This window comes from Simochromis diagramma, unplaced genomic scaffold (genome assembly GCF_900408965.1).
Source record: "Simochromis diagramma unplaced genomic scaffold, fSimDia1.1 OVJJ01000324.1, whole genome shotgun sequence".
NCBI classification, from domain to species: domain Eukaryota; kingdom Metazoa; phylum Chordata; class Actinopteri; order Cichliformes; family Cichlidae; genus Simochromis; species Simochromis diagramma.
In genome coordinates this window covers 787,966-809,832 of record NW_024386918.1, presented here as the reverse complement: position 1 = coordinate 809,832, position 21,867 = coordinate 787,966, and the positions used below count along the sequence as shown (strand labels likewise).

At 41.7% G+C, this 21,867-nt stretch overlaps 1 protein-coding gene and 1 long non-coding RNA gene across 10 annotated transcripts in view; one reads left to right on the top strand and one right to left on the bottom strand.

Moving 5' to 3' along the window:
- The window catches only part of fat3a (FAT atypical cadherin 3a), a 197,083-nt gene that overhangs the window by 59,455 nt on the left and 115,761 nt on the right, over window positions 1-21,867 (top strand). For 7 of the 9 annotated variants that reach the window (XM_040036487.1, XM_040036483.1, XM_040036484.1 and 4 more), the window contains exons 3-4: window positions 14,322-14,645; window positions 19,073-19,134. In XM_040036487.1, coding sequence (XP_039892421.1) covers window positions 14,322-14,645; window positions 19,073-19,134 — 386 coding nt within the window. Of the gene's footprint in view, window positions 1-14,321; window positions 14,680-19,072; window positions 19,135-21,867 lie in introns of all 9 variants that reach the window. The other 2 variants (XM_040036486.1, XM_040036490.1) reach the window with 2 other exon arrangements.
- LOC120736426 lies at window positions 1,344-19,939 on the bottom strand. The gene is made up of 3 exons (XR_005696502.1): window positions 19,545-19,939; window positions 13,034-13,040; window positions 1,344-1,354 (listed from the first exon to the last, which is right to left on the bottom strand). It is a non-coding gene; the product is annotated as an uncharacterized LOC120736426 (long non-coding RNA).

Here is a 21,867-nt window from a genome sequence, read left to right as displayed (position 1 = left end):
TGTTGATCTACGTATTTTATATTCTTTACATTATTTACATTTGATCTTTTACATTGTGTATAATGTCTATTGATTGTATTGTTTATTTTAATCTTTCTCAACTCTCCTGGCACGCACGCTAATTCTTCTTAAATGGAAGGATTCAGGTCCACCAGTGTTTGTTCATTGTGTGAGAGAAGTAATGAAGTGCTTGCAGATAAAGCATTTGAGATACAGTTTGAGAGGGTCTCAAAGTAAATACTACAAATCCTGGTCATCCTTTATTGAATATGTGGAGAAGTTGTCATTTACTGAAGTATGATGTAATACTGCTTTTTATCTGTGGGTTTTTTTTTCTTCTTTAAAGCCACCTACTCTCTGTAGCAAGCCAACAAGAACTGCACACAATGCAGCCCCCCCTTTTATTTATTTATTTATTTTATTTTTGTTTTGTTTTCTACCCTGTTCACATGGTAGTATTTCTTGTTTGTGTGCATAGATTATACATTTTCCTGCATCCAACTGGTTTGCCACTGTGTTGCGCAACCTGTTTCACAATGGCAATGTTTGTAATCGCAACTCCAGTTATATTTTTCTGTATTTTTGTTAAACTGGAAAATTATAAATAAAGTTGTCAAAAAAAAGAAAGACCTGGAATCAGCAGGCACAATTGTTTCAAAGAAAACAATAAGTCCACTACCATGACCTGTATGCGTGCTCACAACACAAGACTCCATTGCTGACAAAAGCATGTTGGAGTGTGTTTAAAGGTTGCTGAACAACAGCAGAATATAGTCTGGTCAGATGAGACCAAACCGAACTCTTTGAATGCCATAACACACATTATGTTTAGTGGTCAAATGTCACCCTAAAAATACCATGCCAACAGTGAAGTCTGGAGGTGGGAATATCATGGTGTGGAGCTGTTTTTCAGACCTGAGCAATGCCTGCAACTCACTTTTTTCTACTCAGGAGGCATTTTGAAGCTGTCATTGCTAACAAAGGCTTTATAAGAAGTATTAAATATTAAAGTAAAAGCAAGTAAGTAAAACTGTATTTGTATAGCACCTTTCAAGACAAAAATCACAAAGTGCTTCACAGAAAAACTAAAACATCCATCCATCCATCCATCCATCCATCCATCCATCTTCATCCGCTTTATCCGAGGCCGGGTCGCGGGGGCAGCAGCCTAAGCAAAGAGGCCCAGACCTCCCTCTCCCCAGCCACCTCCTCCAGCTTATCCAGGGGAATACCAAGGCGTTCCCAGGCCAGCCGAGAGATATAATCTCTCCAGCGTGTCCTGGGTCTGCCCCGGGGCCTCCTCCCGGTGGGACATGCCTGGAACACCTCACCCAGGAGGCGCCCAGGGGGCATCCTTGTCAGATGCCCGAACCACCTCAGCTGGCTCCTTTCGATGTGGAGCAGCAGCGGCTCTACTCTGAGCCCCTCCCGGATGGCCGAACTTCTCACCCTATCTCTAAGGGAGAGGCCAGCCACCCTTCGGAGGAAGCTCATTTCTGCCGCTTGTATCCGCGATCTCGTTCTTTCGGTCACTACCCACAGCTCGTGGCCATAGGTGAGGGTAGGGACGTAGATCGACCGGTAATGGTAATTGAGAGCTTCGCTTTTACACTCAGCTCCCTCTTCACCATGACGGACCGGTGCAGCGTCTGCATTACTGCAGCTGCAGCCCCAATCCGTCTGTCGATCTCCGGCTCCCTTCTCCCATCACTCGCGAACAAGACCCCGAGATACTTGAACTCCTCCACTTGGGGCAGGAACTCATCCCCTGACCCAGAGTGGGCACTCCACCCTTTTCTGGCTGAGAACCATGGCCTCAGATTTGGAGGTGCTGATCCTCATTCCCGCTGCTTCACACTCGGCTGCGAACTGTTCCAGTGCGAGCTGGAGGCCCTCACCCGATGAAGCCAACAGAACCACATCATCCGCAAAAATCAGAGATGAGATTCTGAGGCCACCAAAGCGAAAGCCCTCCACCACTTGGCTGCGCCTAGAAATCCTGTCCATAAAAATTATGAACAGAACCGGAGACAAAGGGCAGCCCTGGCGGAGCCCATCACCCACCGGGAACGAGTCCGACTTATTGCCGGCAATGCGAACCAAGCTCTTGCAACGGTTGTATAGGGATCGAATGGCCCGTAGCAATGGGCCAGACACCCCATACTCCCGCAACACCTCCCACAGGACACCCCGAGGGACACGGTCGAATGCCTTCTCCAAGTCCACAAAACACATGTAGACTGGTTGGGCAAACCCCCATGCACCCTCAAGTATCCTCGAGAGGATAAAGAGCTGGTCCAGTGTTCCGCGACCAGGACGAAAACTAAAACATAAAAACAGAAATCAACTAAAAGCAAGTTAAACTGATAGTTCTGTCCTTGGACTGTCCTCTGCGCATAAAACCTTCTTCCTTTACTGTTATAAGTAGTTATTTAGCACTCTATATTTGTGCTAAATAACTAGAGTCTGTTGTCTCTTTTTTTCTTTTCTGTTTCTTAGTATAATAATAAGGTGATGGGGTATGGAGAGGAAACCATAGCTTGCTCTTAATATATGTATTAATATAGATATACTTGATCTGCTGGTGTCTGTTGTAAGCTTAAGATCAGATGTCTTTCCTTTCTTGCACACATTCACATTTACACAAACATCCTGAAAACCAATAAGCTCTCCTTGCCATTCTTCCATCCACTCTGTTCAGCGCTTCACAACACAACACCCTGAACCTGTTGAACCCCAGTGCCCCCCATCTGGTTTCACAGGCTGCACCTCTAGGTCTGTTATTTAAATATAGACATATGGTTTGGTAAGTGCAGACTTCCCCATTCACCTGACGGCATGTACACGGAAAAACAATGCCTCTGCTGAAAGCACAGATCTCACAGATTTTAAACCTGCTAGTTTCATCACGCTCCAACTAAAATTGCTGAACCAACAGCAAAAGAAGACCTAAATTATGCTTCACTTTTGAAAGACATTATCATGAATTCTGTCTTACCTTTGCTGTTTTGCTTCCAAAAAAAAAAAGAAATTGCGATAAAACTGCATTTCCAAGTCCGTTTCAAGAGCAGTTTTCCATTATAAATCACTAGTTTCTGCCTTATTATATTGTTTTTCTCACAGATGCAATATGCGTCAATCTCCTGTTGTGGATAGTGCAGCCGTCCGCTTTTAAAAAAATCATTTTGTTTTGGAAAAATTACCTCTGACAAGAAAGCCTAATTTGCTCTTTTTTCTTTGTTTTCTCTTCTGTTTTTTTTCTTCCCCCCTTTCTCACTATCTCTTCTCCCCTGTATTTTTCTTTCTCTCTCTCTCTTTCTTTCATTCTTTCTCCCTGTCCTATCCCCTAGTCATCTCTGTCCCGTCTGTAACAACCAAAAATCAAATAAAATAAATACATAATTATAATAAAGGTCAATCAAATGGACGAATATGACAAGGCCACGATGATCCACTTGGTAAAGTAAATCCGCTTGGCATCTTTCTTGGCTTTCAGACAACAATTCTAATGGCTAAAGATCCAAACGGGACAGGCAAAAAAACAAAAACAAAAAACAAACAAAAAAACCCACAGCGAACATGGAAACAAAACTTTCAAAATAAAACAAGAAACATGAAGAGACTTGAATTGGGAGACGTAAGCTTGACAAAAGAGATAGAGAGAGGGAGTGAGAGAGGGCGAGGGACACAGATGAGAAAGACACAAGGGGACCCTACATAGATGAGGAGATGACACATGACAAACAGGAAAAGACTCATAAACATGGAGACATAGGTGAAATATAAACTAGACTAAAACTCAGCTAAATCCTAACTAATAATGACAACACAAGAACTTAACATATTTCCAATATAACATAAGCAGGGCTCTAGACTAACTTTATGCACTGGTGCGCCTAACTTTTTTTTCTTAGGTGCACCAGCACAAAAGTTAGGTGCACCCAAATCTTTCAACCGCATCACTTAACATCACAGTTTTACATGTGCACTTTTTTGAGGGGAAAGTTGCTGCCCATACAGACAATATTAATTTGCAAATGATTAACTAACAATCTTGTCAACACAAAGTTCTTTATTTGGAGCACCTTTCTACAAGAAAGATAAGTTACTGAAAAAAGTGCTTGTGCTTAAAGTGCACTTTTTGGCAATATCGTAGGGAATAATAAACTTAATCATCATCTCGGCCTCCTCTGATGACCTGTTTACTGCTGCCTGCCGCTTAAAGGAAGTAGGGAGAGGGGACACTTGGACAGTGCATTTATCGCAGCATATAATGCAGGGGTGGGCAATTAATTTTTACAAGGGGCCACATGAGAAACCTGAGTTGTGTCAGAGGGCCACGTCAACGACAACTTGAACCCAAGTCTGCTTATCTTTCTTAAATTGTAAAATTCACTAAATTATATATTACGAATAGCTGGTACTGGTAATCAGAAGAATAAAACTAATATAAAATAATGTAAGTATTTATATTGGAAATATAAATGTGTGAAATTGTGAAATTGTGAAATTGTGGTGCATAAGCCAAATAAAACAAAAACAACCACTGAATCAGTGTTATTTTATTTTAACATGTTTAACTCAACAAACAAGTTTATAGAAATGCAACAATACAATGACTTGTGTCATGTTTTCCTCCTTTTCAGTGAGAACAATCCAGCCTGTTCTGGGTTTAAACAAGGGCATTGAAATCTGGCTGAATGTCTGAGGTGGCTATGCGAAGAACAGCTGAGAGGTGGTCATCAGTGACAGAGGACCTGTGTTTGGATTTGTTGAACTTCATCACCGAGAATGTCTGTTCACATACATAGGACTAGAATCCGCTGAGCATGATTCCTCAGGTGTGGAAAGTTCTCTTCTTTGAGGGAGGAATAAAAGTCCAGCAGTGAGACTGACCTGAAGTGCTCTGCCAGAAGTGTGTCAGACTGCAGGTCAATGAGTTCCATCTGAACATCACTTGAAGCATTATCCACACTGCAGGTGAAGGGAGAAGAAACCATGTCCATTTCATTTTCAAGAGCTTTGAAATCTTGAAATCGCCTTGAAAACTCTGCATGCAGTACTTCTAACATGGCTGAGTACTTGTGGAGGTGATTGGCATTTGGAAGAGCCTCCTTTAGTGGGTCAGAAGGTTGTCCTTCACTTGGCTTGAGATAAGCTGCAACTTCCTCATGAAAGCCTTTACTGCACTGTACATCTCATGCACAAAAAGTCCCCTGCACTGCAGTTTGACATTTAGTTGGTTCATTAGTGCAGTCACATCCACAGCAAATCTGAGTTCTGCCACCCAATCTTCATCTGAAAGCTCTGGGACGTCATGTCCTTTCTTCACACAGAAATCCTGAATCTGTTCTCTCAGATCCCAGACACTTTTCAGTACCTTGCTTAGGCTGAGCCACCTGACAGAGCAGTGGTAGCTGATGTCACCATGTGCCATCTCATTTTCCTCCAAAAGAGCAATAAATTGTCTGTGACTTAATGCTCTTGCTCTGATGAAGTTAACTGTTTTAGTTACAACATCAACAACGTGGTCCATCTTTAACACTATCTTACACAACACTTCCTGATGTATAATACAATGCAAAATTGTCAATTTCTGCACAGGATTAATTTCTGTCACTTTATCCTGCATTCTCTTTAAAAGTCCTACATTTTTCCCAGTCAGATTTGGACAATCATCTGTTGTTACACCTGCCAGATTGTCCCATTTCAGTCCTAATTTGTCCAAACATGCTTTTACCTCTGTGAATAAGTCATTACCGGTGGTTGTTCCTTTCATTGACTGCATGGCTTCCAGCTCCTCTGTCATTTGAAAGTCTGCAGTTATTCCATGTAAGGAGATGAGAAGCTGGGCGGTATCATCCAAAGCCAGAGAAAAACATTCAATGCAGCTCTGTTCTTCAGCTGAAGCTCCAAGTTCTCAGCGATGTCCTCAACCCGCCTCGTCACAGTACGTCGGGAGAGTGAGACGTTCTCAAACGCGTCCTTTTTCTCTGGGCATATCAGTGCAACGGAAGGTCTAATATAATGTCATTTCTGGATACACTGTGCTTTTTCAGCGTTTCAATTCAAAACGTATTAGCACCAGTCACAAATGCAGTATTGCTGGCCATGGTCTTTCCACACTCACAACAGTAAATGCAGTGCATCTTGTTGTCAGCTTTACTGTATCTTAGCCAGGGAAACTGGTCAAGCCACTCTCTTCCAAATGTTTACTCCTTCCCCCTTTTATTTTCAGTGGGCTCTGGCTCAGAGTGGATCATATGTGGCGCATTATGTGATGCCATCTTCAAACCAGTGTTAGACATTCCCTGAAAGGTCAATGTCTTCGTGTCAGAGCGCTGGCTATGAATTTCAGACGGATCAGGCCTTAACTTGACGAAAAAGTTCAATCATTCTTTTCATCTTTTCTCACTACCCACAGCTACATCCACCTCTGTCAGGCCTAGGCTACTCACTAGGGCTGGGTATCGTCACTGATTCCTTCAATCGATTCGATTCAATTCAATTTTGACTCAGACAGTCAGAAATATTACAATTCTGGTAATTTATCAGTACTGACACTTGTGAGACTTCATCAGAGGTGTAAGCATCACAGCAGATGCCTTTGTGTCAAAGTAACTGAGGATAAAACACAAAAACATGATGGAGATTTTCCTGGCCACGCTTTTTATAGCAGATAACTGCCTTAAAAATATTCTGCAGTAGAACAAAAACGTAACAAAACCATGAATCAACATAAGAACATTACCCGATGCTGCTGAAGTGAAGCAGAGTAATGTTACAGAGACTTTATTAGAGACATGGCTAAGCGTTTTGTAATTTGGCATCATTGTAAAATGTTTATATTTCTTCAGTATTGAACAGCAGAAATGAGGCTTTAGCGACCGACAGCGCTGTACACAATGGTAGACTGGTGTGTAATAAGCAAATGAATAATGCAGAAAACAGAGATTTAAGATGGGGAAACTGTTCTTGAAGTGCATTTTGGTCTGAGAGGGACAAAACCTGTAGCTCAAAATCTGTGTGCTGTCGACTCACTGATGCGTCAGGTCCACACTTTGTGTTTACATTTATCTGGAATCTGTTTACTTGCTCTCATTTACTGTTTTAGCTGTTTGGTGGTTGTTGAAATAGGTTGGTGACCTCCTGGCATTACTGGCAAAATGCATTTATATTTAACAACTGATTCAGGATTTAATGAAGCTAAAATCAGTTTTAACCCTCTCAAGGCAGGCGTTGCCGATTTGCAACAGTTAAAAACTAACAACCTGATTACCCCACATACATATTTTATGAGGTTTTTTTTTACTCAGAAGTACCACTGCAGGACTTGGTTGTGCATTAGCAACAAAAAGTTTAATTTGAGCCTGAGAGGGTTAATCGGAATATCGATTATTGAAACCCACCCTACTACTCACCTCTATCTATCCGTCTGGACTATCAAACGTACATACATGTAGGCCAACGGGAATATCTGGACCACAGCCAATTAAAGAGGTCCCACCCCTGACTATCTCTGATTGGTTTAGACCACGATTTGGGCATAATGTATGTTTGTTTGTTGTTGAGCACACGGACTTTCAGAGTTGCGGGCACTTTTTTTTTTTTTTTTTTTTTTTACTCAAACGGCTGGTCGCACTGGTGCAACCTAGGATTTTTTTTTAGTTGCACCATTGAGAAATTAGGTCACATTTGCAACTCAATTGGTCACACTGTAGAGCCCTGATAAGAAATCAAAAGTACAAAATAAACTCAAAATGCTGGGTCACAAACCAAGCCCCCTGAAATGTTATCCGCTTAAGCCTAATCTAAAAAGTGGAGACGATGTCTGTCTTTCAAATTCAAACTGGGAACTGGTTCTACTGAAGAGGGCCTTGAAAGCTGAAGGCTATGCCACACATTCAAACTGCTACAGCACAGTTCTTTTAATTTCAGTGGTAGCAAAATATTCTGAACTGCTCTTTGAGCATTTTTGGAGGAATAGGATTTAGTAATAAATTGAAAGAAATTGCTTAAGTTGTTGAATGTAGAAAGGTCGATATGAGAGAAAACCTTAAGTAAATTTCAGCAGTTATGAAATTTGCGCCACTTTATGACACGTGTGCGATGGATTTGAATATTCATCAAGTCATTACTAGGTAAAGCTTAAGGACTGCTTGGCTTAATGGGGCTCTAACTCTTTGTCAGGCTGGCTAAAGTGCTGTTACTGTAATTCAAAAAATTAAACATTATCTAAATATGATCACTCAAAAATAGTGTTTTTAGGGAGTACTGTTAAATGTCCATTTCCTAAGACATATATCAGGACAGTTCCAGAGTTCGTTAAAATAGAATGCGATCATTTACGATCCGGGACTAATATTACTGACTTACCCAACTTGACACTGGAGACGCTTGGATAAGTGCAAATTCTATTTTATTCACACACTTTGGCTGAAAATAACACAGCTTAAAACTCACTGCTCCTCTGCTCTGTTTTCATACATCCAGCTCAGTACTCTCCTTCTCCCAACATGCTACTGTTTTTAGAGACAGCAGAGGCATGATTAAATATCTACCCACAGCTGCGTCAAGCAGCCTCCCCTACCAGTGCCTCTCAACCCACTGCACCACCCCTCCACTGCGGTTGAGCCTTAAACCAAACCCCTTCGCCAAAACCGCATCTATATTGATGTTAAAATAACCCACTATATAACTTTTTTTCTGAACTGAGGACTAGATCAGATAAAAAGTCAGGGGAGAAGTAAAACTGAACACGCTGACATCACACATGGACATGAACCTTCAAAGTAAAAAAGGAAATAACTGTCATGAAATGCTGTGTGGCAGGCAGGAGATGAGGACTCAAAGTGCAGGACTCAGACTCAGGGGATGAACTCAAAATCACAGCTTTATTTGCTGGTCACAGAAAAACGAGCATACAAAGTAAACTAAGCTAAACTGGGAAACAATGAACTAAAACTCACAGGGAGATCCACACAGCATGAGGGACGACGCGACACAGACTCAGAGAAACACAGGGTTTAAATACACTGGGAAACAACGAGGGGAATGAGACACAGAAGGAGAGCACAGCTGGGGGAAATAAGAACTGACAAGACAAGGAAGCGTAAACTGAACACATTCACATAAGACACGGACCTTCAACGTAAAACAGGAAGTATGACACAGAGACGCGAACTAGACTAGGGGAGACAGAGCAACTAAGAACACAGACAACACCAACAACAAAGAGACACAGAGGGCAGCTACTAAATACTCAGAGAACTAAACAGAATACAAGAAAACCAAACTAAGACACTACACTAAAGAATAAGCTGGGACAACAAAGAGAACTAAGAACATAATACAAAAAACTCAGAGGCACAAGAAACTCAAAACACTGGGTCACAGACCCAGGACCGTGACAATAACAACACAAAGACGCAGACAAGACTCTGAACTACACCTGCAGGAAAAACGAGGACACCAAAACAAAACCTAAGAACTAAACCCTTAACTAAACTGAAACATAGAATTCTAATAATAGTCAAGGAAGAACAAGAATCAGAATATAATACAAAATACAAAATCAAACCAAAACATGACAACTCAAAATACTGGGTCAAACTGACCCAGAACCGTGACACATCAAGCATTTCGATATGTACAGCTCTGCAACACATACAAGTGAAGAGAAGACCATACTTCTTCAGTTCCTTTCTTGCATCCTTCACATAGAACAGTCCAAAGCAATCCATGCCACAATATGTGAATAGAGGGGTAATTTCCATTCTGTCCTCTGGCAAATCTGCCATTTTTGGATCTTGTGTGTTCCTTCTATACTTCCTGCATGTGACACACTTAAAGATATGTGAGGCAACTGCACTGCTGCATCCAATGACCCATATCCCATTAGATCGCAACTCATTTACAGTCATACCTCTTCCTTGATGCTGTACTTTCTCATGATAATGCTTGATCAATAAAGAAGACACGTGACTTGTTTTTGGCAGAATGGCAGGATGTTTAACACGTGGATGAAGATCACTTTTTGTTAAGCGGCCGCCTAATCTCAGCACACCCTGCTCATCCAAAAATTGACTTAATTTGCATAGCTAGTTTGCTTTGTCTTTGGATTTTACGTCCTTGCATTGCTGTAAATTCTTGATTTCACTGCTGAATGCTTCTCTTTGGACCAATCTGATTATGAAAAGTTCAGCTTGTTGTCTTTCCTCAACACTTGTACTTCCATTGAGTTTGGGACCAAGACCCTTGACTTGCTTAGCATGACGTTTAAGACAAGCAATAGCCTTAACAGCTCTTTTCCAGTCAGAAAACTTAGTCAGGCGGTCCAACAATTTAACCTTGCACTGGTGTTGAACACCTGAGCCCTTCGAAGTTCTGGATCATTGTCACTAACCTCTCCCACCTCAGCATCTCTGGTGGGTAGCTCCTTTTCCCACAGAAAGTCTGGGCCAGTGAACCAATTTGAAGCAACGAGCTGATCTGCCGATAACCCTCCCGAAGCGTGGTCCGCCGGATTGTCTTCGGATTGCACATGATACCATTGGTTGAGTTGAGTGTTTCTTGACAGTTACTCTGAACTGAAAGTCATCAGAGGATACGCACCATTGCACACCCAGTGCTCTTTCTAGGAGCGGCTCCCCTAAATCTATGTCCAGCTCTTTGACAATGTCAGCACACTGTTCCTTTGGTATTGACTCCAATACCTTCTTGCTGTTGGAAATGAACTTGTGTAGTCTAAGCTTGCCTGCACTGCAGAACTCTCTCGCTTCCTTAATCAGCTCGATTGCCTCAGCATCAGACCTTACACTCACCAGTCCATCATCAACATAAAAATTTCTTCAGATGAACTTGACAGTGCTTTGGCTAAATCGATCCTGACCTTCTGTGGCTAGATGTTTAAGTCCAAAATTGGCACAGCCAGGTGAGGAAGCTGCTCTAAACAAATGGACTTTCATCCAAAAAACTGATGGCAGAGACTCGAGATCACCATTCTCCCACCATAAGAATCTCAAGTAGTCTTGGTCTTCAGGCTTTACATGGAATTGATGGAACATTCATTCCACATCACACATAATAGCGACTGGGCCCTTTCGAAATCTACAAAGAACTCCCACCAAGGTGTTTGTGAGCTCTGGCCCTGTAAGAAGGTGGTCATTCAATGATATATCTTGAAATCTTGCCGAGCAATCGAAGACCACTCGCAGTTTCTCTGGCTTTTGAGGGTGGTATACACCATGGTGGGGAATATACCAAGCTGACTATATATCAAGATCTTCTTCTGGGACCTTTTCTGCTTCACCATGGCTGATAATGTCTTTCATGAAGTTCATGTAGTCTGTCCAATATTTCTGGTCTCTCTTGAGCTTCCTCTCCAAGCACATGAGGTGTTGAACAGCACATGGCTTGTTATTTGGTAGCTCTGGTCTGCTCTGTTTAAAAGGCAGAGGCATTTCTGTCTTCTTTGTGCTTTATTTCTTCATGCACCGGAGATCTTCTTGCGAGAGATTTGCCTCTTCTCCAAGCCTTTCACTGAAGTCAGATTTCAGCACCTTAAGTACATCTTCTGGCGCAGTCATCTCCTTAATTCTTGTCTTGCAAACATAATGAACTTCGCTCTTCAACTTACTTGTTACTTTGGGTTCAGGGGTCACTTGCTTTACAATGATGTGGTGACTTACTCCAATTGCATCACTGTAGTGTTCACCTGGATCACCATAGCTCACTATGCACCAGCCTACATCAGTTTTCTGTATGAAGGGCTGGTTGTTCTCATCACTCATAACTTCTCTAGGCATTAGTGCTTGTGAACAGTTATACCCGATAAGAAGACCGATTTCACATTTCTTCGGCGGGGCAATGTGTTCCGCAAGATGCTCTAAATGAGGCCATGTCCTTGCAGTCTCTGGCGTTGGAATGTGTGTACGATTGGCAGGTATGAATTCACGAGTGTAGACCGTTGGCACTATGATCTTCTTAGAAGATAACCCTCTTATTTGAGTCTTTTGCATGGTACAATTGTCTCCTTAGACAACACTGTGGTCAGCTTCAACTTAACTGGCTCTGCATTAACATCAAACGCATCCGCTACTTCTTCAAGAATGAACAAAGAGTCACTTTGTGAATCTAACAGAGCATAGACGAGGACTTCTTTATTTGAATTACTTGGCATTGATGCATAAACAGGCACTATTGCTGAAGTCTGAGCACTATTACCATCATGCACAACTCTATTGGATGTGGTTTCTTGAATGGTGTCTTGCGGCGATTGTGGCTTTCTTTCGTTACTGCACCTTGTCTCGTCATTGTCTTGTTGTTTTGAGCGGTCCTCATGTAGGCATGTGGGGTGGCATTTTGAGCAGGTGTTGCAGACCATCCGGTTGCTGCAGTTCTTGGATTGATGGCCAGGACTCAAACAGCCGAAGCACAGTTTCTCACCTTGAATGAACTTCACTCGGTCAGCAACTGGCCTTGCAGTTAGTCTACGACACTTGTGCAAGACATGTCCTGTTTTCTTACAAAACATACATGTGCTTATGTTCTTCTCAGTGGTGTTAGTTGCAAAAATCCTTGCACTTGCTGCTTGGTTCTTAGAGGTCACTACATTCTGAGGTTTAGATCTTGTCTTTTCCAAATCCCCTTGCTGCAATGTCAGGAAAGTTACAAAAATACTTAAAATCTGGGAACCTTCCATGCTTCCATCCTCAGGGGTGGGCAATTCCAGGCCCCAAGGGCCGGTGTCCTGCAGGTTTTAGATCTCACCTTGGGTCAACACACCTGAACCACATGATTAGTTCGTTACCAGGCCTCTGGAGAACTGCAGGAGCTAATTTAGCCATTTAAATCAACTGTGTTTTTGTTGAAGGACATATCTAAAACCTGCAGGGACACCGGCCCTCGAGGCCTGGAGTTGCCCACCCCTGCTCTAGCTGATACTGCGTGGCTTTTTGGTTCCATCTGTTGCTTAACCAGTCAAGCAACTTGGCTGTCAGTTTTTGATTTTCAATGCCATCATGAAGAATACACAGACTCTCATTGTGAGCCATGGCACATTCACAACTGCGTAAAAAGTCCACAAATTTCCTTACGTCAGCGCTCTCTCTTCACGCTGTTTTTGGCCAGGCATGTAATTTGTCTCTGCAGGCTTTTGGCAATCATAAAAGGCTGGCTGTATCGCTCATTGAGCAGTTCCCATGCAGCATCATATGCAGTATCTGAACCAATCAGAAAATAACCGTCTAATGCCTCTCTAGCCACTCCTCCAACAGATTTCTGAAGGAAGAATATTTTCTCTGAGCTTGGAATGTTTTTCTTTTCAATTAGAGCTTGGAAGGATGACTTCCAATGATTAAACTTGAGTAGATCACCACTAAAAACTGTGGGCTCTGGAATAGGTAGCCTATTTGCTGATATAATAATAATGGATTGGATTTATATAGCGCTTTTCAAGGCACCCAAAGCGCTTTACAATACCACTATTCATTCACTCTCACATTCATACACTGGTGGAGGCAAGCTACAGTTGTAGCCACAGCTGCCCTGGGGCAGACTGACAGAAGCGAGGCTGCCATATCGCGCCATCGGCCCCTCTGGCCAACACCAGTACGCAAGTAGGGTAAAGTGTCTTGCCCAAGGACACAACGACCAGGACAGAGAGCCCGGGGATCGACCTGATTGAGTCAGTCAGGCTATACAGACATATAGGATAAATACTGTTTATAAATACATTCATATTATGATCATTCTCACTGTACTTTATGTATATATTAAAAGGAAAATCTTTGTGTATTTTAATGTATATAGTAACCCATGTGTCCATAGTATAGCATTTTCCGTTTTTTTTATTTCCAGGCTATTTTTCTTATTTATTTTTTATTGTTTTCTAATGCATCTCTAATTCACCTTTTCTTCCTGTCCCTTGCGCTGCTGTAACAAGTGAATTTCCCCAGTGTGGGATTAAATAAAGTCTATGTCTAACATAAATACAGAGACATGGAAACATGCATTGTATTACTCTGATGGATGTATCAGAGCAACTTGGGGTTGTCCTCTTGCCCAAGGATTTTTGGCATGCAGACTGGTGGCTCAATGTTAGCCCCAATCTTCGGATTATTAAATGACCTTCTCTACCTGCTGAACTACAAAATGGAAATGATTCACTGAAATTTATATTCTTGTTTAAAATAGAACTAGCCAGTTGTACAGCTACAGTGTAAAACAGCTTTGGCATTACTTGAATAGGTGGCATTTCTTTTTTTGATACTTTTGTAGTAAGCTCTTGCTCTTGTTCTTTTTGTCTTTTCCCCTATTAGGCGTGATCTACACCACTGATATGTTGGACCGAGAGAGCAAGGACTCCTATTGGCTAACAGTTTATGCCACCGACCACGGTGTGGTTCCTCAGTTCACCAGTATTGACGTATTTATCCAGGTGGAGGATGTTAATGACAACGCCCCGTTGACTTCTGAACCTCTGTACCGAACCTCAGTGCCTGAGAATTCTCCACGTGATGTTTCTGTAATCCAGATCGAGGCTCAAGATCCTGATGCCACACTCTCCACTACTGCTGAGAGGCTCAACTACCGCATTATTAGTGGAAACCCACAGAATTTCTTCACCGTCAATACCCGCACTGGTGAGAAAGCATGTGTGCATCTTTCATCAAAAAGGTAGTGCTATATGTTAACATAAGCAAATTTAATTAGAAACCAAGAGTTGTAATTATAGGTTTAGGTTATAGGTTATAGGTTATTTTTTTCAGTAATAAATTATCTTTCTTTTGTCTGCTGTGCATAACAAGTAGCAGTAACACTTACAGCTTGGTAATAAAGTGATAATAGCAGGGTAACAAGGCAGAAACAAGAACCTAATAATATGGTAATTTCTAAGTTATTACCACTAATTTACAAAGCAGTAACCAATTACTGCGACAAAATGTTTCTCCCACTCAAAACGCTATGTCCAGATGAACAGAATCAACCTTTAGGGATTTACTTAGCTGGATAATTGAGCATGCATCAAGACATCCAAGTAATTTAATCCTAACAACAACGGTTACAATTGAGTAGAAGTATACTGAAATTCATGTAATTGGATAATAGACCCCCAAAACTGGGGGTAATAATGTGGAAATAAAAACATCCCCATGAGGCAAAACCAATTAGTAGTAGGTCTCTCAAAGTCCACCATCATCTCCACTGTCTTGAGCAGGGTGAGCTCCAGGTATGACATGTTCAGTTTTTTCTTAAGGAAGTACAGGAGAATGTCTATGGTTTAAAATATGTAATTGGCTTCAACAATTGAAATTACAAGTTTACAGCGCTGGACCTCGGTGTGAAATCAGCCACCTGCCTCACATGAAGGATGACCTTCAGATTGGGCTATACAGTTTTATACCACCACAATAACAAGTATTATTATGACTACTTCCGGAAGCGGCATGGTGGTCCCTCTGTCTCCCTGTGAATCTTCTCCTCTCTCCGTTCACATCTGACCTCGCCCGTATCTGCTCCTTTCCTGGAATAAAACAGAAGACGCCTCCCTGCCTATACTTGATTATTAATATTATCCTACTGATTCTATTTATCTATTCTATTTATTCTATTCTGTCTAAGTTTGGGACATTCTGTTCGGACTCCCTTGGCTCAGAAAATATCATCCTGACTGTTAACCAGTTATGATGTGTAAGCATGTTCTGGACCAGACAATGGATTCATGGATGTACCTGTCATCCATGAACTTAAAGAGTTTCACAGATTATTCTCCTGAGGTGCATCCATTAGTGTAGAGGGAGAAGAGCAGTGAGGAAAAAACATACCCCTGGGGCAGGCCGGTGCTGATGGTCTTAGTGGGATGTGATGCTTTTTCAGTGCTCACCTGCTGCTTGCTTGTAGTCATTTAATCCTTTGATGGTGGACTTCTTTGAGATCAAGATGACAGTGGAGCGTTTGAAGCAGGAGGGGACTTCACACAGCTCCAGAGATCTGTTAAAGATCGAGGCCAGTTGGTTGGCACAGACTTTCAGATAGGAGGGAAACACACCATCAGGTCCTGGAGCTTTTCTAGTCTTCTGTCTCTGGAAGAGCAGAAACACATCGTCCTCAAGGATCTTTAATGCAGGTCGGGGGTCAGAGGGGAGGGGGATGAGAGCTGCAAGTAGTTTTTTTGTGTAGGCATTAGGTGAGGGTGAGCCGGTGGGAGGTATGAATGATTGTCTTTCAAATCTGCAGTAGAAGGTGTTAAGGTTGTTAGCCATTCGGCTTCTCTTCAGGGTGCTGGGATGCACTCCTGTAGCTGGGGATGTGCTGCAGGCCTCTGCAAACTGGTGTAGGGTTGCTGGCTAAGAAGCTGTTTTTAAGCTTCTCCCTTCAGTTCCTTTTACCCTGATCTTCTTGCTCAGCTCATTTCTGGCCTGCTTGTACAGGGCCCAGCCCCTGCTGCTGTAGGTCTCCTCCTTGGTCCTTCTTGGCGCAGCTTCTTCAGAATTGGAGTGAACCATGGTTTGTTATTATTGCATTTGCAAAGGGTCTTAGTCTGCCCACACAAGTCTGCACAAAAACTTATGTATGATGTCAGTATGTTCATTCAAATCGGAAGTTGCAGCTTCAAAAACACTCCAGTCTGTGCAGTCAAGGCAGGATTGTAATTTGTCCCAAGTGCTTGGTCCACTTCTTCATAGTTTTAAGTTAAGTTCTTCATAGTTTTTAAAATAATTAAAAGTATTAGTCATTGTATTGCCATGTAGATATATCATAGACAGATCACTGAAAAATATAGCCATTACAGACGTAGTAATGCTAATGAGAGGAAAGACCAAAGCATAAGCCAAAACAAGTCAAAGCTGGCCGACAGTTTGAATTGACTGATCTAGCCTTCGTTCAAGTCCGCCCTTACTTCCATGTTTTTCCGGTCGCCAGCACCATGGTGTGAAAACTTTAAAATGGACCCAGAAATGTCGCTCCATTTTTTGTACATTTTTAATTCTCTTGGAGCTAGAAAAACTTTGTCGTCGCCGGCATGTTTTGTACCTTAAGCTCATCAGAGACAATCATATGCAGGTAAAATAATTTCCTTTAATCTACACGCATTTAGGAATTACTAGTTTCATGGATAATTTCAGTGGCTGAATGATTGTGCACATTTACTGTTTCATATAAAATGTGTAAACTAAATCTCTTTGAAACTTATAGAAGAACTTTTTCTATTTCTATTTATTTTCTATTATTCATTTGATCCTGTAACTTATTTGTGTGCATAGATAGGCTGTAAAAATGTCACAAAGCTGAAAACATTGTTATTTTTGAGTTCACAAAAAAGCTTAGTTACACAGATAAAGTGTATAAAATTTAAGTCTTTTCACAACTTATTTGTATATTTTACTTAAGCTTAATAATCAGAATAATGCTTTGATCTCTTCAAATGAATGAAATCATACCTTTCTACAAAAACTGTTTATGTTGTTCTCCACCTTTTCCTTAACCAGACCAGACCCTTGTCCTTGTACTGTAGGATTAACCTGAGTGTCCCAGTCCTGGACCGTTTTTTTAACCAGGAGGATCCCAGTCCTGATTTTTGTTGATGTATTATAAATATTCTTGTTTTATTGTTTTTGTTATTTACTTCATTCTCATTAAATAAATCTCCATTTAAAATTGTTCAACGTTAGCGTTATGTTCATACATGTTAAAAATACCTGTAAATAAAATGAGTTCAGTTATAATTTATTCATGACATAAAACTTTAGTTTAATGCAACACATATAACAATGTAACAAATATATCCAAATAAATAAATGTCCTAATGCATAACTCATTTTGGAACTAATCTTTCAAGTATTGAAAACAGTCTGTCCATCCTTTCCCTGTTCTCTTGCGCTCTCCTGTCCTCAGCCTCTGTCTGGGTGGCTGTCCGATTGTACGATTGGCCCTGGAGTGTCCTAAGGGAGAGAGGAAATTAGGACAGGAGGCAAATAAATACAACACAACAACTCTTAGTAGTTGTACATTTATTAACATGTGTTCTTAAGAATTATCTTCTTGATAACACACATACATACTTTGTATTTCTTTTTAAATTATCCCATTTCTTTCTGGCCTCCAAGGAGGTGACTTTCTCCTGAAGGCCCATCTTCTCCAGAATTGTCCTGATCACACACAAACAATAAGAGAAGAGAGAAAACTATGGCAACTATGTTAATCCCTAAATCCAAAAGTTTTCGCAGTAGAACATAAGAGAAATATCGTCTGGACATCACAGGTTCTGTACAGCATGAGGGTTAATAAAACCGTAATCTTATGAATATGATATGTAAATTGATTTATTCTTGTACCTCCATGCCACAGTGGCCGAATTCTTCACCCCAGTGAAGAGGTGATCATTTTCTCTTCTCATTTTAATAAATTGAGCTGTTTGCTTTTTGTTCCCTAAAACATATCACCAAAAGGTTAATTCGGAAAAATCAAAATTGACTCTAAAAGTGTATTCCTCTCCCGCATTACCTCCGTCTTCGTCCGCGATTGTTATAAGAAAAATTCTCCTGTGTGACCCGCAATGAATCATGGGATATGGTAGGCTACCAAGGATACACCCAACTCATCCTTCAAATCTGGGGAAAAGTAGGATGCATTTGTTGCCACATTTGGAGGACTCTTCAAATTTGGAAAGCTTTCGTCGCGTCACTGTGACGTAATTGCCCAAAATTGTGGCCCACAAATGCTACCCCTGAATTTGGACACAGCATATGACTATATTAGAGAGTTGTTTTGATACAGAAGGAATCAGGGCTAGAAGATAACCCAGGTATCATAATGTAGGCATGAAGGAGACCTGTCTTCTGCTATAATTTGTTTTGACGATCCACATAAGCCTGGAATACCACCAGGCATACCACCCTTTAGAGTTGACCCAAAATGTATAAAGTGACGTTAACGGCATAACTGCATTAACGTGGCAAATCTCAGCACTAATTTTTAAGTTATCTCCAGTGAATTATCAGCAAACAGATTTCACATTTCCTAAATTCTTGTTTGATAGTTTAATTGTTGTCTACTGTTTATTTCTCAGGTCTGATCACCACAACCTCCAGGAAACTGGACCGTGAACAACAAACAGAGCATATTTTAGAGGTAAGGAAAGATTTGTAGCTTTAGAGATTTAGAGATGAATGAAAAATGTTCAGCACCTGCAAGGTGCAAGGCTCCAAGGTGGTTGGTGCCAGTTAGGGTGGTAACCCCCAAAGCAGATGGTGGACAGGGAGCCATCAGGCTGAAAAAAAGTGTCCGTCGGACTTGATTAGCCTGCAGGAATTCAAAATCAGCCAATGGGTGCCAGCAGGCCAAGTGGAACACAGCTTGAGCAGTGGCTGAAGCAAAAATTTGGTTTTGGGAAGAGTTTAGTGAGGCCATGGAACAAGACCGTCAGACTGCCTAGAAGTTAGTGCCAATTTCAACTGAGGCGATGAAAGGCTCTAAGAGTTGTAGAGTTTTCTTAATTGACATGTCTCTACAATGTCACATGAAAATCTCTGTTGATACACTCAGGGTACGTACGGGTGCTTGAAATCCTTGAAAATGCTTGAATTTTAATGTTGTCTTTTCAAGGTTTGAAAAGTGCTTGAATTTCAGATGTGGTGCTTAAAAGTGCTTGAAAGTGTAACTGTATTTCATTCACAACAAATAGCTATCTGATTGAATAGTTTTCTTATCAGGTAGAGAAATAAAATGAGTCGCAAAATGTAGAGGCAAAATTTCCCCGCCTGGGCTGCCTTGCGCCTCTGTCTGTTTCAATATGTGACCCCGCCCCTCCCTCGGACAGTCGGGGATGAGTGCGCTAACATACCTGTAGGTTGCTGTTTTAATGAGTGTTTGATGGAAAACAACAATAGCGGAGTTTGCGCTCTCCAGTCGCATGATAGGTGAGTGCTAGTAAATAAGTTTCCAGCACGTGTACGTTACACATGCTATTTTTAAAAAAATATATATAATTATTATTTTGCTAACTATCAAACTCTCTGGAGAAATGATTGATGCACTGAGTGTGATGCAGTATGGCAGCGCTATTATGGAATATGCTGTGAACTTTGCTAACATTACTTAGCAGTGATATGAGTTAATTTACTCAAGTGAAAGCTTTAAACAACGGTAAAAACGGCATTTTCTAAGGAGAGCGCTAGCAAACACGCTTTGCTTGTGAGTGTGTCAGTTCTACTAGTGAATGTGACAGATGCTGTAAAAAAGCCACCAAAGGCAGATTGCAGTGTAAACCCTGAGTGACACAGCTGCTGTCAGAACCTGCAGGTTTATCCCTGTGCTGTTCTCATCTGTGCTATAGTGGACACAAACTATTTTTTGGAGTTGCATAAATAATTTTTGTGCCTTCTTATTTGACGCAGAACACCTGATTGTTCTGTAAATAGTTTGAAATGGTTATATAAAAAACGTCTGAGCCTTGGCTGCATTTTTAGGTAAATAGTATCATATCAAAGTCAAAGTCAAAGTCAACTTTATTTGTCAATTCTGCCACATGTACAGGACATACAGAGAATAGAAATTTCGTTACTCTCAAACCCTAGATGAAATAGCAAATGAACATTTAAATATAAGAGAGTGATTAAAAAATGCAAATAAAATAATTAAAAAGTAAAAATTTAAATAAATAAATACAATACAAATTAACAAGAAAGCTATGCAATATACAATATACAATATTCAGGTAAGGGTAAATGACATTGAGTGTAAACCAGGCAGAGTAGTGCAAATAGGCAAATAGTGCAAATGGAGATTTAGTAATGTACGGTAAGAGATAGTATAACAACAAAGTCTTATGAGGTAATGGCAGTCCAATGCTCCACAAAGTGACTGGTAACTGGTGCAGGCCAGTGAGTGAGTCAGAGTGTGTGTGTGTGTGTGTGTGTGTGTGTGTGTGTGTGTATGTGACAGAGTTCAGTGAGACCATGGAGGAGAAGAGGGGAGAGGGGGCAGAATCGGGAGGGAGTTAAGCTTCCTGACAGCCTGATGGATGAAGCTGTCCTTCAGTCTGCTGGTCCTGGCCTGGAGACTCCGCAGTCTCCTCCCTGACGGCAGCAGCTTGAAGAAGCTTTGCATTGGGTGCGTGCAGCACCCAATGCAAAGTGGAGTGGAGTGGAGTGGAGATGGCATCATCGGTTGAGCGGTTGGGCCGATACGCAAACTGGAAGGGATCCAGGGAGGGGGGCAGGACAGTCTTGATGTGTTTCATGACTAGTCGTTCGAAGCACTTCATCAGGATGGGAGTAAGTGCAACAGGACGGTAGTCATTAAAGCAGGAGGGAGATGACTTTTTTGGAACCGGAATGATTGTGGTGGCTTTAAAACATGTGGGGACGACAGCCTGGATGAGTGATATGTTGAAGATGTCTGTGAAGACATCAGTGAGTTCCACTGCACAGTCTCTCAGTACACGACCAGGAATGTTGTCAGGACCCGGAGCTTTACGTGCATTGATCCTGCTGAGGGATCTCCTCACGCTGTCCGGGGACAGAGTCATCACCTGGTCACCAGGAGGGGGTGGGGTCTTCTGTGCAGTGGTGCTGTTTTGGACTTCAAAGCGAGCAAAGAAAGTATTCAGCTCGTTCAGCAGGGGGATAGTGCTATCACAGGTCTGTGGTGGGGGCTTGTAATCTGTGATGGTCTGAATGCCCCGCCACAGGCTCCGTGAGTCTCTGCTGTCTTTGAAGTGATGAGATATTTTCCTGGAGTACTGTCTCTTAGCCTCTCTGATGCCACGGGAAAGGTTGGCCCTAGCTGTCCTCAGGCTCGCCCCGTCTCCATCTCTGAAGGCAACATTCCGAGCTTTCAGCATATAACTTTGTTGTTTGCAAA